Genomic DNA, 19,352 nt, shown 5'->3' with positions numbered 1-19,352 from the left:
GGAGAGACGGAGAGAGGGAGGGAGGGAGGACTATTACATCTAGCCCTTAATCTTTCTTTTATTAATATCAGTTGGAAAATCTAATTTAGATAGTGTTTATTACTAGCTAAAAGACTCATAAATGAATCTTATACTAAGTGGTACTAAAAACTGTAATTAGTTACTGAGTTGTGCTATGTAAATACAGAACAAAAAGGACATAATCAAGTCTTTAAATAAAATGTTTTGAAAATTGATATCAAAGTTGTTCTGGGGAAGTCACATGTTAAGAACAGCTATACCTAAATTTATTATTTTCAAGATAATATCAAGGGATACCCATGTAAACATGTAATTTCAACAATCTGTCTGAGCCATTCATACTACTGCTATTTTCATGTTTTGCATTTGATATAAAAACCACTCAACTGTTTACAAATTCATGAATTACATTTTTAATACACACCTGCCAACGGAACACACTGCTTTACATGTGTAATAAGGTTGTCCGCTGGAGTTTTCAAGGTCATAAAGTACAATCACACCATCTGAACCACCTGATAACATACTGATAATAAAAGAGTTGGCATTAATTTAACATTTTATATAGCCCATTTATTTATGATGATTGCATATTCCTGAAAATTATTGGTCTGCAAATACCCAGGCCCATTAAGTCCATAAATACAGAGTAAATCCTCATTAATACAGATGTCAATAAACTACATTTCCTAATTTTAGAAAAAATGAATACAGCAAACTTCAATCAGTGATCGTTTAAAATTTAACCTTTGTGATTCCAAAAAGAAAGGATGGTTGAAACAAGACAGCAAAGATATTTCTTACTTAAGAAGGTAAAATGTTACACAATGATTTTAAACGTCCTAATTGTAATTGTGATAAATGAAAATGAAATAATACAGACCAGCTATTACTGCGACCAGCTATCTGACCCTGGGTAAGTTACTTCACCTGTCTGAACTTTCATCAACTGTAAAAGGAGACCATTTTCACCTAAATCACAAAGTTAATGTGAAAATAAAAGTTATGTGGTGTCTTTTATAGTGCCTAGTAAGAAGTAGAGGACCAATGAACGTTAGATTCCTATTTATTCATTCAACTTTAACTGAGCACCTATAATATTTTAGGCATTCTGTTAAAAGGAGTGGATGTAACTGTGAACAAGACAGGCGTGGCCCTGTCTTACAATCTACTAGGGAAAACAGACATAGTATATACCCTAAAAAACCAAACCTGCTGCTGTTGAGTCGATTCCAACTCATAGCGACCCTATAGGACAGAGTAGAACTGCCTCATAGGGTTTCTAAGGAGCGGCTGGTGGATTCGAACTGCTGACCTTTTGGTTAGCAGCCGAGCTCTTAACCACTGTGCCACCAATATATATGCCCACACAAATTGTTGTAATTGTGATCACTGCTATATCAATCTATTTTTATTCCAGTTTGAGGATTCAGGTAAAGCTTCCTTGTTTGTAATATTTAAGATAGCATCTGAAGGAGGAATAGCAGTTAGCCAGACAGGCAGGAAAGTAACAATTCAGGCAGTGGTAAAAACTGTGAGGACCCATTCTAGGAAGTGAGAGAAGGAATGTGTTATCAGTGATTTGTTCCCATTCATCCCCATTTTGGGGTTTGTGAGGATACCTCATTATCTAGTTTTGTTACAAGTGTTATACACTGGTTTTTGATTTTGCTATCTTTAGTTTCTTTTTGTTTTAATAGAAGATTTGAAGAAGTTTAAAAACTATGCTGCCATTGTCATCTTCCCAGAATGTACCCCTAAACTGAAGGTTTGGTATTTCATTCATTAGAAACTTTGATTAAAAATTTCCATCTGATTTTGAAAAAAATATAATTAAATGTACAACAGTGCTACTCAAAGTGCCTGTCCATGACAAGAAAAGGAGCCTGTGCCAGAAATAAACTCACATCCTTCTTCACTGAGAAAGTCTTGCTACAAAAAAAAAACCTCAGCTCATGGCATCTGGGGTCCTAAAAGCTTGCAAGCGGCCATCTAACATGCATCAATTGGTCCCAACCACCTGGAGTAAAGGAGAATGAAGAACACCAAAGACACAAGGAAAGTATTAGCCAAAGAGACAGAAAGGGCCACATAAACCAGAGACTTCATCAGCCTGAGACCAGAAGAACTAGACGGTGCCCAGCTACCACCAATGACCGCCCTGACAGGGAACACAACAGAGAGTCCCTGATGAAGCAGGAGAAAGGTGGGTGCAGAATTTAAATTCTAGTAAGAAGACCAGACTTAATGGTCTGACTGAGACTGGAAGAACCCTGGAAAGCATGGCCCCTGGATTCTCTATCAGCCCAGAACGAAAACAATTTCCGAGGCCAACTCTTCAGACAGGGATTGGACTGGACTGTGGGACATGAAGTGATACTCGTGAAAAGTGTGCCTCTTAGCTCAAGTAGATACAAAAGACTAAACGGGCAGCTTCTGTCCGGAGGTGAGATGGGAAGGCAGAGACGGTTAGGAGCTGGTTGAACGGACATGGGGAATCAGGGGTAGAAAGGAGGAGTGTGATGTTGCAGTATGGGGAGAGCAATTAGGGTCACATAACAACGTATGTATAAATTTTTGTATGGGAGACTAACTTGAAATGTAAACTTCATTTAAAATACAACAATAAAAAAAATTTAAAACAATCTCAGCTCATCTAAACTGTATGCATAGTGACATAGTAAATTTGCATTACTATAAGCTCCTTATCTTGTTGGGAATCAGTTACAAAGAGTTCATGAATGAATGACATGCCTGAGTAGCACTAATTATAGACTCCTTTTTTTTTTTTTAAATTGATACCAATTTGTAGAAAAATTATTTTAACTTAAAAGTAGTTTTTCAAAAGCTCAAATAATTCTAAAACTTTATTGATGGGCAGCAAGTAACGCCATGCAGAGATTTTTTCTTTTTTAATTCAACATCAGCTTCATTACAAAAATTTTGTTGTTTAGTTACTTTAAATTTAACTGATAAAGTATTACAGGGTGTTTGGACACAGTTTCTTATACACTACAATCAATTATAAAAATATTTCTGCTTTATATTTTAACTGTGGAATACTGTTTCTACCATGCCACTGTATATGTATTACCAATGTAAAAACAAATAATTTTATTACCAATATTAAACTTTTTAACTGGATTTACAATGGTATTTACAATAATGTTAGATATTTCACCTTTGATAGAATGGCTTCCAAGAAAAATTGAACCATTATTGAAATTAACTGACTTACTATTTGAAGTATCTGCTCACACTGGTATAAAACTGACATCATTTTAACTGTTTGTGAAGCTATTGTTTTTTCATCAGAGTCAACTTATTAAAAGATAAGGCTTCATGTTTCTATACGAATACTTGATATCAAGAAGAATCGAATTAATTTAGAAGATATAAAAGAATATTCAAGTTTCACAGAGTGATTATACAAATGCACCTTATGCATTTATAGAACTGTAATTTTCGGGCAGCCTAAGAGTAACAACTAACTTTGCAAATAAGTGCTTCTTTACCAGATTTGTATATTATGCTTTTCATTCTGAGTTCAGTGATATCATTATAGTTCTCATGGTGGAAGGTAAATATAATAGTATTTTGAGCAAGTTATACATGGGTTAATTTTCTTAAGAAGAAAATCAAATTTTTATTTTCCACTAAACATACATTTTTGTTTTTATATTTCTTTTTGCTACCAAAAGAATTAAATGCAAATTAAAAGTGTTACAAACAATGAAATAGTTATAGCTTTTACCAGGCGATAAATGGTAAAACAACTGTACCAAGAGCCTTCAGGATTTTCTCTTATGACAAGATTCCTTAGCTTGTATTTTTAAAGCATATTTCATGTACACCTAATCTATAATTTCTCACTGACTCTGCCAACTGGCTTCATGTACTTCACAGGTCATACAACTGACCACTACATCAAATGGCTGGGTTTGGTGGGGTAGCAGTATTTAATACTTTTCCCACCAGCACCCAAAACAAAAAAAAACAATCAGCTATCCCTCATGTCTGCTTACATTTTATAAGTGAGTGCCCCACAGCTATTGCTGAATGGGAGGTGTTATATTGGGCCTGGAAAAAGTCAGGAGAAGAGAATTATCGCTGGCCATCTTTTAGATTTAACCATGCCTTAAAGTGAGAATTCTGTTCACTACGTATGTTTCTTATACACTACTAGACAAGACCATGCAGAAGCAGGTCATGAAATAAGCCAACCCTGGCTTATTTCAATGTAAAAAATTAAAATTATACAACTTCATTATAAAATAAAAAATATGGGAGCAAATACTAAACATGACATGACACTGAGGCAGTGGGGCTAAACCAGGACTGTCCCAGGCAAACTGCCTTTTTTTATTTTTTTACCTACTTTTACACTTGGTCTAATTATAGACCACATGAAGGATTTTGAACTTTATTGTAAAAGCAATGTAGGGCCATGGCAAGTTTTAAGTAGGGGAATGACATTTTCAGATTTGCATTTCTCAAAAAAACTTCAGCTGTTGCGTGGAGAATGGATGAAAGGGGCAAAAGTATATGTGATGCTGCTTTTCATTAACAGTAGCCGTAGGGGTAGCAACCATTTATGATGTGCCAGGTCCTGTGCTGATCATTTATGTGCATTATGTCAATTAATCCTCACAACAAATTTGTCAGGAAGGTAGTATTTTTCCCACTGTCTAGATAAGGCTCTGGGAATTAGAAATGTTAGGTAAATTGCCCCAAGTAACACAACCGGTAAGTGGTAGAGCCTGGAGAAACTCAAATACAAGTTTGGCTTCCTTCACACTTAAATCTCCAAATGATATCTCTGCTTTTTATATCTGTTTTCCCATTAGATGCCTTAAGAGTAGCAATTATGTTTTAAAAAGAACATCTAGGAGGGCAGAGAAAGATGGTAAAGTGAGTGGATGCTCACATTTACTCCCCCAGCAACTAATCATTGAACAATGAATAAAAACAAGCACAGATTAAGATCTCAGGACTCTGGATGGCAGCTGAGATGTTGGAGTGTTGGAGTGAGCCCAGAAGCAGGGGAAAGGAGGAGCGGGGATGGCACAGAAGCTGGGAGAATCTACCTGCTAACATCTGGAGCACTTGCTCATTGCAGCCATTTTGGGATGGGGCTGAGTAACACCCAAACAAGGAACACAGAAAGGGAGCTAATCTGACGTAGCTGTAGCCTGATTGGCTGTGGGAGTTTGCTAAGCAATTGGGAGGGGGTGAAGGGAGACTGTGGCACTCTGAGAGAGTACTGTTGACTCTAACTGTGGCCCAAGATGGACAGGCACTAAGACTAGGAGGAACTGCAGGGGCAACAAAGCAAGGGGAATACTTTGGATGGACGGGCAACACAGAGGGAAACGGCTGGCTTCCTGTCCACAGTGAGACACTATGGGACAGCCTGTGCAGGGGCGCCCATGAAGGAAAGACATAGAGAACCCCCATCTTCATCACAGGGAAGTCGAGCCCCACTGTGTACATCAGCGTCTGCCACCAGCTAAAACCTACCCCCCCGCCCACACATGTGTATTGAATTTTAGAGATAAAACACCCAGAACTCCTGAATCAGTACTGAAAAAAAAAATCTAAAGATAGAATGTCCCCTAGCAGTTCTCAGGAGAAGACACCAAGCCCACCGCTGCTGGGTTGATTCTGACTCATAGTGACCCTGTGGGGCAGAGTGGAGCCGCCCCGTGGGGTTTCCAGGGCTGTGAGTCTTTGTGGAGTGGTTGGTAGGTGTGGGTTTGGGCTTTCTGGTCAGCAGCCGGGCACTTGGCCACTGTGTCACTAGGCTGTCCAATCAGAAAATTTTCCCACATAAACCAGAATACAAAATTTAAAGTATAATAATAATAACAAATGGCTCAAGTCCAACAAAAATAAGTAAAACACACAAATTCACAAGGATCAGTAGAAAGAAAAACATGAAGAGAAAATTCCTCCTAAAGAGGCCAGCCTAAAAGAAAAAAATGATAATTTTTCAGACTATGGTGCTAAATATGTTTAAAGAAAGCAAAAAACACACAGAAAACAAACTAGCGGAGATCAGGAAACAAATGGAGGAATAAAATGTGAGACTCAACAAGGAAATTGAAAAAACAAAATAAACAAACAAAAACAAAGAGAACTACTGGAACCGAAGAATAAAGCAACCAGATTAGAAAAAGACACTTAACAACAGAGTTGAACACATAGAAGATAGAATACATGAACTAGAAGACAAAATAACTGAACTTATGAAGACACAAGAGAAACAAGTGAACAAAGAGAAGTGAACAAACACAAATGGAAATATGGGATTCAATTAAGAAATCTAAAATTAGAATTATTGGAATCTCAGAGCACCAGGACAACAATAAAAGCACAGAACAATTTTTTTCCAAGAGACAATCAGAGAGAATTTCGCAGACCTGAACAGAGAAACAAGCCTGCAAATACAGGAAGCTACACAAACCCCAATTAGAAGAAACACAAAAAGATGAAGTCCATGCCATATCCTAATAAAATTCTTGAAAACCAAAGACAAGGAGTGAATTCTGAAAGCAGCAAGAGAAAAATGCAATTAACATACAAAGTGTCTTTCCTAAGAATCAATGCAGATTTCTCCCCAGAAACTCTAGAAGTCAGAAAACAATGGAGCAACATATATAAAATACTTAACAAAAACAGTTGCCAACCAAGAATTCTTTACCCAGCAAAGTTGTCATTCAAAAATGAGAGGAAATCATGACATTCCCAAACAAACAGAAGCTCTGGGAATTTGCTACTACCAGACCAGCTTTGCAAGTATTACTCAAGGGAATACTCCAAATGGAAAGGGAAGAGCATTAAATAAATACTAGTAACTATATGTGGGAATAAAATAAGTAAATAAAAAAACAAGAGAGAGAAAGAGAGATCTCTAAAAAGGCAACAGCACGAGCAATCATTAAGGACCAAGTATATGATATTTTCAGGGTATAAACTCAATAATTACATCCCTCAAGCAATACAACATCAAGCTTGTAAGAAATAAGTACAAAATAAACTTATCAAATATAGGTTGTATACTGATGTTAATGGAGACACACCAACAGAAATGGCAGAAAGAGGATCATATTAAGAATATATTTATTATGTTAAGGTTGTATGTTAACTGTTGTTCATATGTTAAATGTTGTTGCAATTGTACGTTGTGTAATGTAATATATGTGGTAACCACTAAGAAATCACCAAGAAAAAGCATTCTGGAGAAAAAAAGGAAGAAAGCAAAAAAAGCTCATCACAAGAAAACAGTCAAATACAAACAAAATCAGAATTAAAAAAAACAAATAAGATATGAAACACTCAAAAAACAAATAGCAAAATGAGAGAGGTAGATAACTTCATTTTCAGTAATAACCTTAACTGTAAATGGTCTAAATGCCCCATGCAAAAGGCAGACTGGAAGAATGGATACAGAAACATGATCCATCCTTTTGCTATCTACATGAAACACATTTTAGACATAAGGACACAAAAAAACCCAAACTAAACCCGGTGCTGTTGAGTCGATTCTGACTCATAGCGATTCTATAGGACAGAATAGAACTGCCCAATAGGGTTTCCAAGGAGCAGCTGGTGGATTCCAACTGCCGACCTTATGGTTAGCAGCCAAATTCTTAACCACTGTTCCACCAGGGCTCAAAAAAAAAGACTGAAAATAAAAGGATGGAGAAAAGTATTCCATGCAACCAGTAAACAAAAAAGAGCAGGGGTGGCCATATTGATATCAGATAAAATAGACTTTAAATCAAAATCTATTAAAGAGATAAAGAATATTACATAATAATAAAAAAGTCAATCCAGAAAGAAAACAGAAAAATTATAAATATATACGTGCCTAACCGCAATGCTCCAAGATACATGAAACAAATACTGACTAATATGAAAGGGGAAACAGACCACTCCACAATAATAGTAGGGAACTTGAACACACCACATTCAATTACAGACAGAATATCTAAAAAGAAGATCACTAGGACACTGAGAAGTTAAATAAAACCATGAGCCAACTGGACCTGACATATATAGATCACTCCACCCAGCATCAGAACAATACACAATTTTCTCTAGTGCACATGCATCATTTTCCAGAATAGACTATATGCTAGGTCACAAAAAAGTCTGAAAAAATTTAAAAAGATTGAAATCAAACAAAGCATCTTCTTTGATCGTAACAGTATGAACCTAGAAATCAACAACAGAAAAAAATAAGGAAGCAAAAAACCAAATATATGGCAACTAAATAATACCTTACTAAAAAACTATTGGGTTAGAAAAAATCAAAAGTGAAATTAAAATATTGCTAGAATCAAATGAAAATGAAAACACAACATATCAAAACCTTACTAAATAATACACTACTAAAAAACTATTGGGACATAGAAAGAAACAAAAGTGGAATAAAAATTCCTAGAATCAAAGGAAAATGAAAACACAAACATATCAAAACCTTTGGGACATGGAAAAAGCAGTACTCAGAGGGAAATTCATAGCAATAAATACCTACATTAAAAAAGAAGAAAGATCCAAAATCATTAACACAAACCAACAACTTGAATAAATAGAAAAGAAGAGCAAAAGAAGGCAAAAACTACCAGAAAAAAGGAAATAATAAAGATCAGGGCAGAAATAAACAAAATAGAAAACAATAACAATAGAAAGAATAAAAAAAAAACCCAGAAGTTGGTTCTTTGAAAGAATCATTGATAGAGACAAACCACTGGCTAGGTTCACAAAAGAAAAAAAACCAGAAGAGGCAAATACCCAAATTAAGAAATGAAATTGGTGACATTACAACCGATCCAACAGAAATAAAGAAGATCGTAACTGTTTACTATGAAAAACTGTACTCCACCAAATTTGAAAACCTAGATGAAATGGACAAATTCCAAGAAACACAGTACCTATCCAAACTTAACACAAACAGAGGTAGAAAATTTAAACAGAACCATTACAAGAGAACAGATTGAAGATGTCATAAAAAAACTTCCAACAAGAACAAAAAGTCCAGGAACAGATGGCTACACTGGCGAATTCTACCAAACATTCAGAGAAGAGTTGACACCATTTCTACTCAATCTTTTAAAAAACACAGAAGAGGAGGAACACTACTGAACTCTTTCTATGGAGTCAGCATAACCCTGACACATAAACCAGGCAAAGACATACCAAAAAAGAAAATTACAGACCAATATCCCTTATGAACATAGATGCGAAAAACTTCAAAAAAATTCTAGCCAACAGGCTTTAGTAACATATCAAAAAAAAAAAAAAACTTACACCATGATCAAATATGATTCATATCAGGGTGGTTCAACATGAGAAAATCAATCAATGTAATTCACCACACAAATCATACAAAGGAAAAGAACCATATGATCATGTCAAGTGATACAGAAAAGGCATTCGATAAAATTCAACTCCCTTTCACTACAACTACCACAGCCTCCACCAGACTGAGTCCAGCACAACTAGATGGTGCCCAGCTACCACCACTGACTGCTCTGACAGGGATCCCAACAGAGGGATCTAGACACAGCTGGATAAAAATGTAGAACAAAATTTGAGCCCACAAAAAAGACCAGACTTACTGACCTGACAGAGACTGGAGAAACTCTGAGAGTATGGCCCCCAGACACCCTTTTAGCTCAATAATGAAGTCAAGCACTAGAAGGCAGGAGGAACAGGAAAGATGGTAATAGGGAACCCAAGGCCGAGAAAGGAGACTGTTGACATGTCGTGGGGTTAGTAACCAATGTCACAAAATGATATGTGTACCAATTGTTTAATGACAAGCTAGTTTGTTCTGTAAACCTTCATCTAAAATACAATAAAAAAAAAAATTACTGGGGGAGGGAGGGATCTTCCTTTCCTGATAAAAACTCTCAGCAAAATAAGACTAGAAGGGAAATTTCTCAACATAATTGAGGGCTTAAATGCAAAACCAACAGTCATTATATTCAACAGAGAAAGACTAAGAGGTTTTCCTTTGAGAAGGGACAAGACAAGGATGCCCATTATCACCATTCCTACTGAACATTGTACTAGAAATCCTAGCCAGAGCAATAGGAATTAATGGTATCCGAAGTGAAAAGGAAGAAGCAAAATTATCTCTATTTGCAGATGACATGATCCTATACATAGAAGACCCTAAAGATTCCACAAGAAAACTGCTGGAACTAATAAAAGAATTTAAAAATGTTGCAGGGTACAAGATCAACTCATAAAAATCAGTTGGGTTCCTCTACACTAACAAAGAGTACTGTAAACAAAGAAATCAAGAAAACAAAACCATTTGCAACAGCCCCCAAATCGATAAAATATCTAGGAATTAACCTAACCAGGGACATAAAAGACTTATACAATGAAAATTATGAAACACTAGTACAAGAGACTAGAAGAGACCTACAAAAATGGAAAGACGTCCCATACTCACAGATTTGAAGACTTAATACATTGAAAATGTCAATTCTACCTAAAGTGATCTACAGATACAATGCAATCCTGACACAAATTCCAACAACATTCTTTACTGAAATGGAAAAACTAATGGCCAACTTCATATGGAAAGGAAAGAAACCTCAAATAGCCAAAGCAACATTGAAGAAAAAGAACAAAGCAGGAGGCCTCACACTCCCCGTTATCAAAACATACTATACAGCTACTGTAATCAAAACAGCCTGACATTGGTTCAACCGTAGACATATCATCAGTGGAACAGAACTGAGAACCCAGAATTAAACCCAGCCATCTACAGACAACTGATTTGTCAAAGTTCATTCAGTGGAGCAGAAATAGTCTCTTTAATAAATGGTGCTGGGAAAACTCGATATCCACCTGCAGAAAAATGAAACAGAACCCATACCTCACACCATACATGAAAATTAACTCCAAATAGATCAAAGGCCTAAATGTTAAACCTAAAACCAAAAAATTCCTAGAAGAAAACAGAGAGAAAAATATGGGATCTAATCTTTTGTAAAAATAGGATAACAAATATAACAAATACATGAATAGAAGAAGACAAAATAGACAAATGGGACCTCATAAAAATAAAAAACTTATGCTCATCAAAAGACTTTATTAAAAAAGTAAATAGACAACCTACAGACTGGGAAAAATCTTCAGAAATGACTTATCCAATATAACGGTCCAATCTCTAATATCTATAGAAAACTGCAATAAGTCAACAATAAGAAGGCAAACCAAATCACAAAATGGGCAAAGGACACGAACAGAAGCTTTACCAAAGAGGACATCCAAGCAGCCAACAAATGTATGAAAAGATGTTCATGATCATTAGCCATTAGAGAGAAGCAAATCAAAAATACAATGAGATATCATCTTACCCTGGATAAAATGGCACATATTTAAAACAATAACACAGATAACAAACAACAAATGTTTGCGAGGAGATGGGGAGATTGGAACCCTTATCCATCGCTTGTGGGACTGTACAATGCTACAACCACTATGGAAAACAGCATGGAACTTTCTCAAAAAACTAGAAACAGAACTACCCTATGATCCAGCAATCCCACTCCTAGGTATATATACTAAACCAAACAAAACCCACTGCCATCCAGTTGATTGTTACTCATAGTGATCCTATAGGACAGAGTAAAACTGCCCAATAAGGTTTCCAAAGCTGTAAATCTTTACAGAAGCAGGCTGTTACATCTTTCTCCCGCGGAGCGGCTGGTGGGTTCAAACTGCTGACCTTTTGCTTGGCAGTTGAGCACTTTAACGGCTGCACTACCAGGGCTCCTGTATATACTCTAGAGAACTAAAAATAATGACACGAACAGACATGTGCATACCTATGTTCATTGCTGCTTTATTCACAATAGCAAATAAATGGACACAACTGAAGTGTCCATCAACAGATGAATGTATAAGCAAATTGTGATACACATATACAATGGAACACTATACAACCATAAAGAACAATGATGGGTCCATGAAATGTATTATAACATGGATGACCTGAAGGGCATAATGCTAAATGAAATAAGTCAAGCATATAGAGACCAGTGTTCACTGGTAGTTACCAGGGAGGGAGGGAGGGGAAAGTATCGTAGAGGCTTGTTTTCTTTAGTGATAGGAAAAGTGGCACCCAATGTGGATGTAGTGAGCACAGCACAACCAAAGGAAAAATAAGTGTTTGAAAACATATGGATTGGTACAGGTATGTTGGTATACAGGTAAGGACAGGTGTAACATATGTGAGAACAAAGATAAGTATCTATAGGTACATGTAAACACAAATTTGTAGGTGTAGGCACATATATTCATTGAAGACATAAATGCGGATACGCTTCAGACATAATCAAACACCTTCTAAGATTGGTTTTCTGGGTTTGAAAGCTCAGGACCATAGTCTCATGGGACAACTCAGTCAATTGGCATAATATAGTTCACAAAAATCATGGTCTGCATCCTAGAGAAGTGAGTAGCCTTTGGGGTCTTTAAAGCTTGTGAGCAGCCATCTAAGACACAACTACTGGTCTCTACTTGCCAGGAGCAAAACAGTAAGAAGGTAACCAAAAGTTCAGAGAAGAAACAAGTCTACACGAGCCACGACCTCATTTACCCCGAGACAAAAAGAACTAGATGGTGCCCAGTTACCACCACCGATTGTTCTGACTGGGGTCACAACAGATGGTTCTGGATAGACTGGGAGGAAAATGCAGAGCAGAACTCAAATTAAAAAACAAAACAAAACAAAACAGCCAGACAGACTGGAACAATAGAGAACAGAGGACTCCCTGAGATTATCGTCCTGACACACTCTTTAAACCTAGAACCAACCCCACTCCTTGAGATCAACTTTTAGAGAAACAGCAGGGTGGCACACAAAATAAAGGCTATTAGATCGGTGTTCTACTTAAAAACCATCTGTATGAGACCAAAAGGTCAACAATTACTCAAAAGCAAAGATGAGAAAATAAGGGGGCAGGCAACTAGAGTACTGGAAATCGAACAAACACCACAATTGACAGGAATGTGACACATTGTGATAAATGTAACTAATGTCAGTGAATAATCTGCAAAGAAATTGTTAAATGGGAACATAACTTGCTGTGCAAACTTTCATCAAAAACTCAATAAAATATTAAAAATAAAAAAGAGCACCTAAAGACATACCCTAGCACTTAAAAGAGCTCTGCATTCAAAAGAAGTTCAATATTTCTGGACTTAACAATGAATATATTTAAAATAAAGTAGGTTGGAAATACTTTTATTTGGCAATATTTTGTAGGTTTGACATTATTTATTTGAAATTAATAATTCCACACTAAAAAGGCTACAATTTTGAATTTTTACTAAATTTTACAAAACTTCTATACAATTAATCTGAAAAAGCAAGATTTTGCGTATGTCAGTTAGACAGAAAAATGATTATATAAAAAACTTACTATCTCCCTTCAACAGGTTCAATGTCAAGAGTATTAATTCCGCTGCCATGGATCCTTTCAACATCTCTGTCTTTGTTTAACTCCAATCCCAAAACCCTTCAGGAAAAATATAAAAATTAAAAGCGGGGAAAAAAAAACTAGAAAATAATTTAGCATAAAAAATTTCCTTATTTCACCAAAATTACAAATAGTACAAAAATCACAAGTAATTCTTAAATCTTCTTCCATTATACATCTAAAGGCATTTAGATTTAGTTAGATTTTTAAAGTATACACTTTTAAAATATAAACAGTATTAACAATTTAAAGCAAGTAATTTCCCTGAAGCATTTTCTTAAATTTTATTCAAAATACTATTTTATTAAGTTTCTATGAAGAGATTTAGAGCCTGAAACTTTCACAAACAGAAAGTTAAATTCTGAAAATGCACTGGTTATCTTTTGACGAAACACTTAAACTTAACTGATGACACCTAGTGGACAAACCTTAAATTACAGAATTTGAGTTTTTTTTTTTTAATTCCAGGAAGTGTTTCTTAATTAAAGAACACTTGGAAATAAAAAATGATTATGTTTAATTCAACAATTGAGCACACTGAAATAAAATCAACTAAATACTTATAAGTACAAACAATTAACAAATACTATCACAAATTAAGACAAATAGAATTTCTGATATTTCAGAGCTGTCAACTATCATTATCATGGTCAGGATATTACTACGATTAAATGAGTTAATACATAAAAAAATGCTCATTACAATGTCTAGCATATAGTAATGTGCTAATGAATGTTAATTATTAGAATTTGTCTTAGTCTGTTGGATATTATTAGAATTTACATTAATTTAACCAGAATAAAGAGTAAATAGATAGCATAAATAGTTAAGCACTCAACTACTAGCTGAAAGGTTGGTACTTCAAGCCCATCCAGAGACAGGCTTGCCTTCTGCTTCTGAAAGATCAAAGCCTTGAAAGCCCTATGAAGTAGTTCTACTCTGCACACATGGGGTCGCCACGAGTCGGAATCGAATCAAAGGCAACGAATAACAACCAGAATAATGTCAAAACTCATTACTGATCAAAAAGATTCTTATTTAAGTGAGATATTTTTGGCCTGTTAAATAACCATAATTAAAAAATTTTTTTTCAATGACAATGAAGTGCTGGAAAAGGTACAAATTGACGTTTTCACACAGTTTGATAGTAGCAGTACAAATAAAGTTTTTGGAAATAATTTTAGCATTATCAAGTGTCGAATTTAAAGATACTCATGGCCTTTTTTCTTCTGGAAGATAGTTTAATGTTCAAATATCCAGTGTCACACTTATTAGCTGTCTGACCTTGATCAATAAATACCAATAACACCTAATGTTAATTGAGAGGCTACTATTTGCTGACACTGTAGTAAGAGGTAATAATAAGTGTAATAATTGGTAATCCAAGTGGTAGGTAGTATTATAAAATGCATTTCCTGAATTTGCCCCAGGCTACACAGCTAAGCTACATTTAAACTTGGATGTCCTTTCTCTAGACCACTATTCTGCTCTGCCATTTCTGAGCTTGTATGTTTTCACCAGAAAATAACTTCTATAATTTTTCCATTGAAATTGTCATTTCTTCTTAAAAAGAATTTTCTATTTGATGATTTTTCAAAGGACAACAGTAATATGTGCTTCTTGTGACAAGCAAAAAAACTATCATACAAACATGTATACAGGCAAAGGTCCATCATCCCTTCCTTGACTTCCCTTTTCCCAACAGTGAAAAACATGGATTCCATTATTAACATACTTATTTGATCAAGTCCTCTATATGTAACCAATCTTCCAACTACACTGCCATCCCCTTGTCCCCAAATGATGCCCCCTCACATGATTAGTATTCCCCTAGCTACTCCTTTTCAGTTCACTTGTACTCTCCTGCCTAACCTTAATGTTGATGTTTCTTGTTTCTCAGGCTTTTGTCATTGAAGAGCTTTTCTTCTTACTCTACCAACAGTGCCTGAATAATCTCATCTCCTCCTCATGACTTCATGTAGCATATTAAAGATGTTTAAATTTCTCCTGAGCACCAAACTAATGTTATGTACCCGTGTCCTCCACTCTTCAACTATCTTGACAGGTTCCTCAAAATCAATGTGGACAAAATTAAAGTTATCATGTTTCCTCTTGCAAAATTTGCTCCGCCTGTTTCAAAGCCATGTATCTGAGAATCATTCTTGATTCTTTTTTCATCATTCACTACATCCAATCAATTTTTATGGCCAGTTGATCTATTTGTTAAATATTTTTCATGTCTCTCTACTCTCTTCATTCCGACCGCCATCTTCCTGGCCCAGAAGTCCATCAACTCTTTTCTGGACAATTACAATTCCAACAGTTACCTAACTTGGCTCTCAACTTCATTCTCCAAGCATACAGCAAAATGCAATAGTTGTCATCTTATTTTACTCTGCATACCTCTTAACCAAACACACAGGGCTCTTCCTCATCTAGCCTGTCTACTTTTTCAGTCTCTTCTCTTGTTAATAGCTTCCGCTCTCCAACTCTCTTCTCTAGTTACGCTGAATTTTGTTCAATTCCTGGCCTATGCTCTATCTCTAAATACTGCCTGCACACAGAACTCACTAAGTATGTCGCCCGAATGGATGAATGAATCTCTAGAGGGCAGTTTTTTTCTTGGGGGACGTAATATGAGGGAGAAGGAATAAAGTAAAATGAAAAAGTATCCTCGTTTAGATTCATAGTGTCCTCACCTAAGTCCGTTTTGCACCCATCCACCTTGTTGTTGCTGGGTGCACTCGAGTAGATTCCCACTCACAGCGACCTCATGTGTGCAAATTTTACAGGAGAAAACATGATGACTACTCCATAGGGTTTTCAAGACTGTGACCTTTCAGAAGCCGATCGCCAAGCCTCTCTACTGAGGCGCCTCTAGGTGGGTTCAAACCGCCAGTCTCGGCTAGTAGCGAGCGTTTATACGTTTAAGCGCTTAACCCAGGGATGCCTCCCATGCCCATACAAGCTGTTAAATTGTATATAAAAAGTACCTCCTTTCACAAATCACAGAGCAGAAGCAGAACACAAAGTCGAGCTTGGTGGGAGGAAAGTGATAATGGGGCGGGTAAGTTTGGAGCAAGGCTAACACGACCACTTGTTCGGACTCCAAGTGGCCTGTTGGAGAAAAAAGTAAGGTATTCTTTACCTCCGTGTAGACTCCGCTCGCCGGAGGAGAAGAGGGTCGTCCAAACCGACTTGTCGCGCAGATAAAAACCCAAGCATCCCGTTTCCTCGCACCGGCTTGAGTACCGGGCGCCGCCATGACAGAACTCGGACTCAGGGGCTGTAACAGCTGAGTCTTCCATTGGCCCAGCAAGGAATCCATCTGACCAATACCCAGCGCCGTTACTGAAGAGCCTGGGCATGGAGGAAGGGCTAGTCTACCGGGGGGCGGGGTCGGTGCCTGGGGCGCTCCTCCTACGGTAGCGGTGGATCCCGCTGCGGTTTGCGCAGGGTGTTGGGTGGACGGCATGGGTTGGTCTCAGCATCTGTTTAGTTCCTTATGGCGAGTGCTGACAAAGGAAGTGAAGCAGCACGTGGGCACCGACCAGTTCGGGAACAAATACTACTATATCCCGGAGTACAAGAACTGGAGAGGTGAGACTGGACCTAGGGCAGCGGTTGCGTGGTACTGAGGGAAAAATGAGAGCGTCTCGTAAACTAAAGCCACGTGTGAGACTTACGTTACCTGGAGGGATACGCAGAGTTCATTCCCCCGCTGTCGTCTTTACTCTGGAGTCCGAGCTTCGCCCCAGCCTGGCTCTAGGCGCCTTTTGCTGAGTAGTGTTACGTTGCGTGCGGCCCGGCTTCGCGTCTGCCCCCTGTACCTGCGTCTCAGCGCCTTCCCTCCCAACGCAGCAATGCAGGCCTGCATAGGACCCTTCAGTTTTAGTGCTTGCCGTTAGGCATCGTAGACGAGGACAAATCCTCGGACATCTTTGAGCAAAGGTGGCTAGGGAGGGCAGAGAAGTGGCTTTTTTTGTTCCTGTGCTTCTCTTGGGACGCATGATTGAGTCGTATAATTGAGGGAGTGTACGTTCAGTGCCTCAGCTTTCCTCTTTCTTGTTCATCTTAGCGGCACCGTAGCTCCCGTGAATCGCCTTCCTCACAACCAAAATCTGCTACAAGCCCATAAAACAGAACGAGACTAAATGGGCACACCAGCCCAGGGGCAAGGACGAGAAGGCAGGAGGGGACAGGAAGGCTGGAATGGGAAACCCAAGGTTGGGAAGGAGAGAGTGTTGACATGTTGTGAGGTTGGCAGCCAGTGTCACAAAACAATACGTGTATTGTTTAACGAGAAACTAATTTGCTCTGTAAACCTTCATCTAAAGTACAATTAAAAAAAACAAAAAACCTGCTATCAGAAGTAGGTCCATACACCCTAAGAGTGTGGAAAGGACATCCCCACACGGCTCCATGTTTTCTTCCCACCCGTTTGCATTCCAAGACTGCGTTGAACTCAATTTAAAGTACATGGCTCTAAGAGCGGTGTTGCTCCATAGGATTCCTCTCCTGTGTTGTTTCATCATCCCAGTGAAGAAGATCTCATGCTTTGAGGTCAGAAACGCTTGGGTTAGAATCTCGTTTCATAGTTGATGGATCCCGGGCAAAATACTTGCACCCCTCAAGTCTCAATATTCTCCCTTTAAAGTTACAGGTAATAATAATGGCAATAATATTGAGAAGTACTAAACCCTTTCCATAATTGTGTTCCATCCATTTCCGGTAATTCCTGACAAAAGGAGTACTCCTGACTTCCTCATAGAGCATATATAAACTGTATCCTATGATTTATCACTCAGATTATTTTGCCTAGGATTTTTCTGTAACTTGCTTTAATACCTTAGACTTGTTTACCCAATGAGCTTTTATACTCTGGCAAGGCAGGGAATATGTCTTAAATTAAAAAAAAAACAAAACATGCAGAACTAGCATGGTGGTTAAGTATTTCTTGACACATTGCAAATAGAGGGAAAGATATTTCTTTTCCATAAGTTATCAGTAACTAAAAAATACACAAAACATCATACTGATTTTTTTTATTGAAATATGATTTACATGTGACCCTTTTTGGTGTACAGTTTTATGATTTTTGACTGCATAGAGTTAAGTAACTATCACCACAATCAAGATATGGAACAGTTCCATCACCCCAAAATTCCCTGGTGCCCATTATTAATGATTCCCTCACCCCATCCTGAGCCGTTGGTAACCAACTACTGGTCTGTTTTCTGTCCCTATTGTTTTGTCTTTGCCAGAATATATAAATGGAATCATACAGCATGTAGCCTTTGGAGTCTGGCTTATTACATCTCATAATATGTACGATAACATTCTCATAACCTGGCACCCTGGTGTGCAGTGGTTAAGCATTTGGCTGCTGACCAAAAGGTTGGCAGTTCAAATCCACCAGCCGCTCCTTGGAAACCCTATGGGGCAGTTCTACTCTGTCCTTTAGGGTTACTGTGAGTCAGAATCAACTCCATGGCAATGGGTTTGTTCCATTGTGTGGGTTGACCGTGGTTTGTTTATCCATTCACCAGCTCAAGGACATTTAGGTTGTTTTTGGTGATTGTGAGGAAAGCCATCATATACATTCTTGTACAGGTTTTTGTTTAAACATAAGTTTTTATCTCTTTTGGGTAAATACCTAGGCCACCACCCATCTGTCAGTTTGTTGGACTGTGGTGGCTTGTGTGTTGCTATGATGCTGGAAGCTATGCCACCAATATTTCAAATACCAGTGGGTCATCCAGGGTGAACAGGTTTCAGTGGTGCTTTCAGACTAACACAGACTAGGATGAAAGGCTTGGT

General features: G+C 37.5%; 2 protein-coding genes across 2 annotated transcripts in view; one reads left to right on the top strand and one right to left on the bottom strand.

Annotated features, from left to right (window-relative positions):
* ERCC8 (ERCC excision repair 8, CSA ubiquitin ligase complex subunit) overlaps nt 1-16,815 on the bottom strand; it is a 57,656-nt gene extending 40,841 nt beyond the window's left edge. The window contains exons 1-3 of the mRNA XM_023729454.1: nt 16,681-16,815; nt 13,476-13,571; nt 446-547 (exon numbers count right to left, since the gene is read on the bottom strand). Of these exons, the coding sequence (XP_023585222.1) occupies nt 446-547; nt 13,476-13,571; nt 16,681-16,757 (275 nt within the window). The 5' untranslated portion in view covers nt 16,758-16,815. The remainder of the gene's footprint in view (nt 1-445; nt 548-13,475; nt 13,572-16,680) is intronic.
* A 143-nt stretch (nt 16,816-16,958) lies between these two features.
* Nucleotides 16,959-19,352, top strand: part of NDUFAF2 (NADH:ubiquinone oxidoreductase complex assembly factor 2) — a 165,133-nt gene continuing 162,739 nt past the window's right edge. Inside the window, exon 1 of the mRNA XM_023729453.1 lies at nt 16,959-17,132. Within this exon, the coding sequence (XP_023585221.1) occupies nt 17,006-17,132 (127 nt within the window). The 5' untranslated portion in view covers nt 16,959-17,005. The remainder of the gene's footprint in view (nt 17,133-19,352) is intronic.

This window comes from Trichechus manatus, unplaced genomic scaffold (assembly GCF_000243295.1).
Source record: "Trichechus manatus latirostris isolate Lorelei unplaced genomic scaffold, TriManLat1.0 scaffold00029, whole genome shotgun sequence".
NCBI lineage: Eukaryota > Metazoa > Chordata > Mammalia > Sirenia > Trichechidae > Trichechus > Trichechus manatus.
The sequence above is the reverse complement of the archived record's forward strand: the minus strand, read 5'-3'. Positions and strand labels throughout refer to the sequence as shown.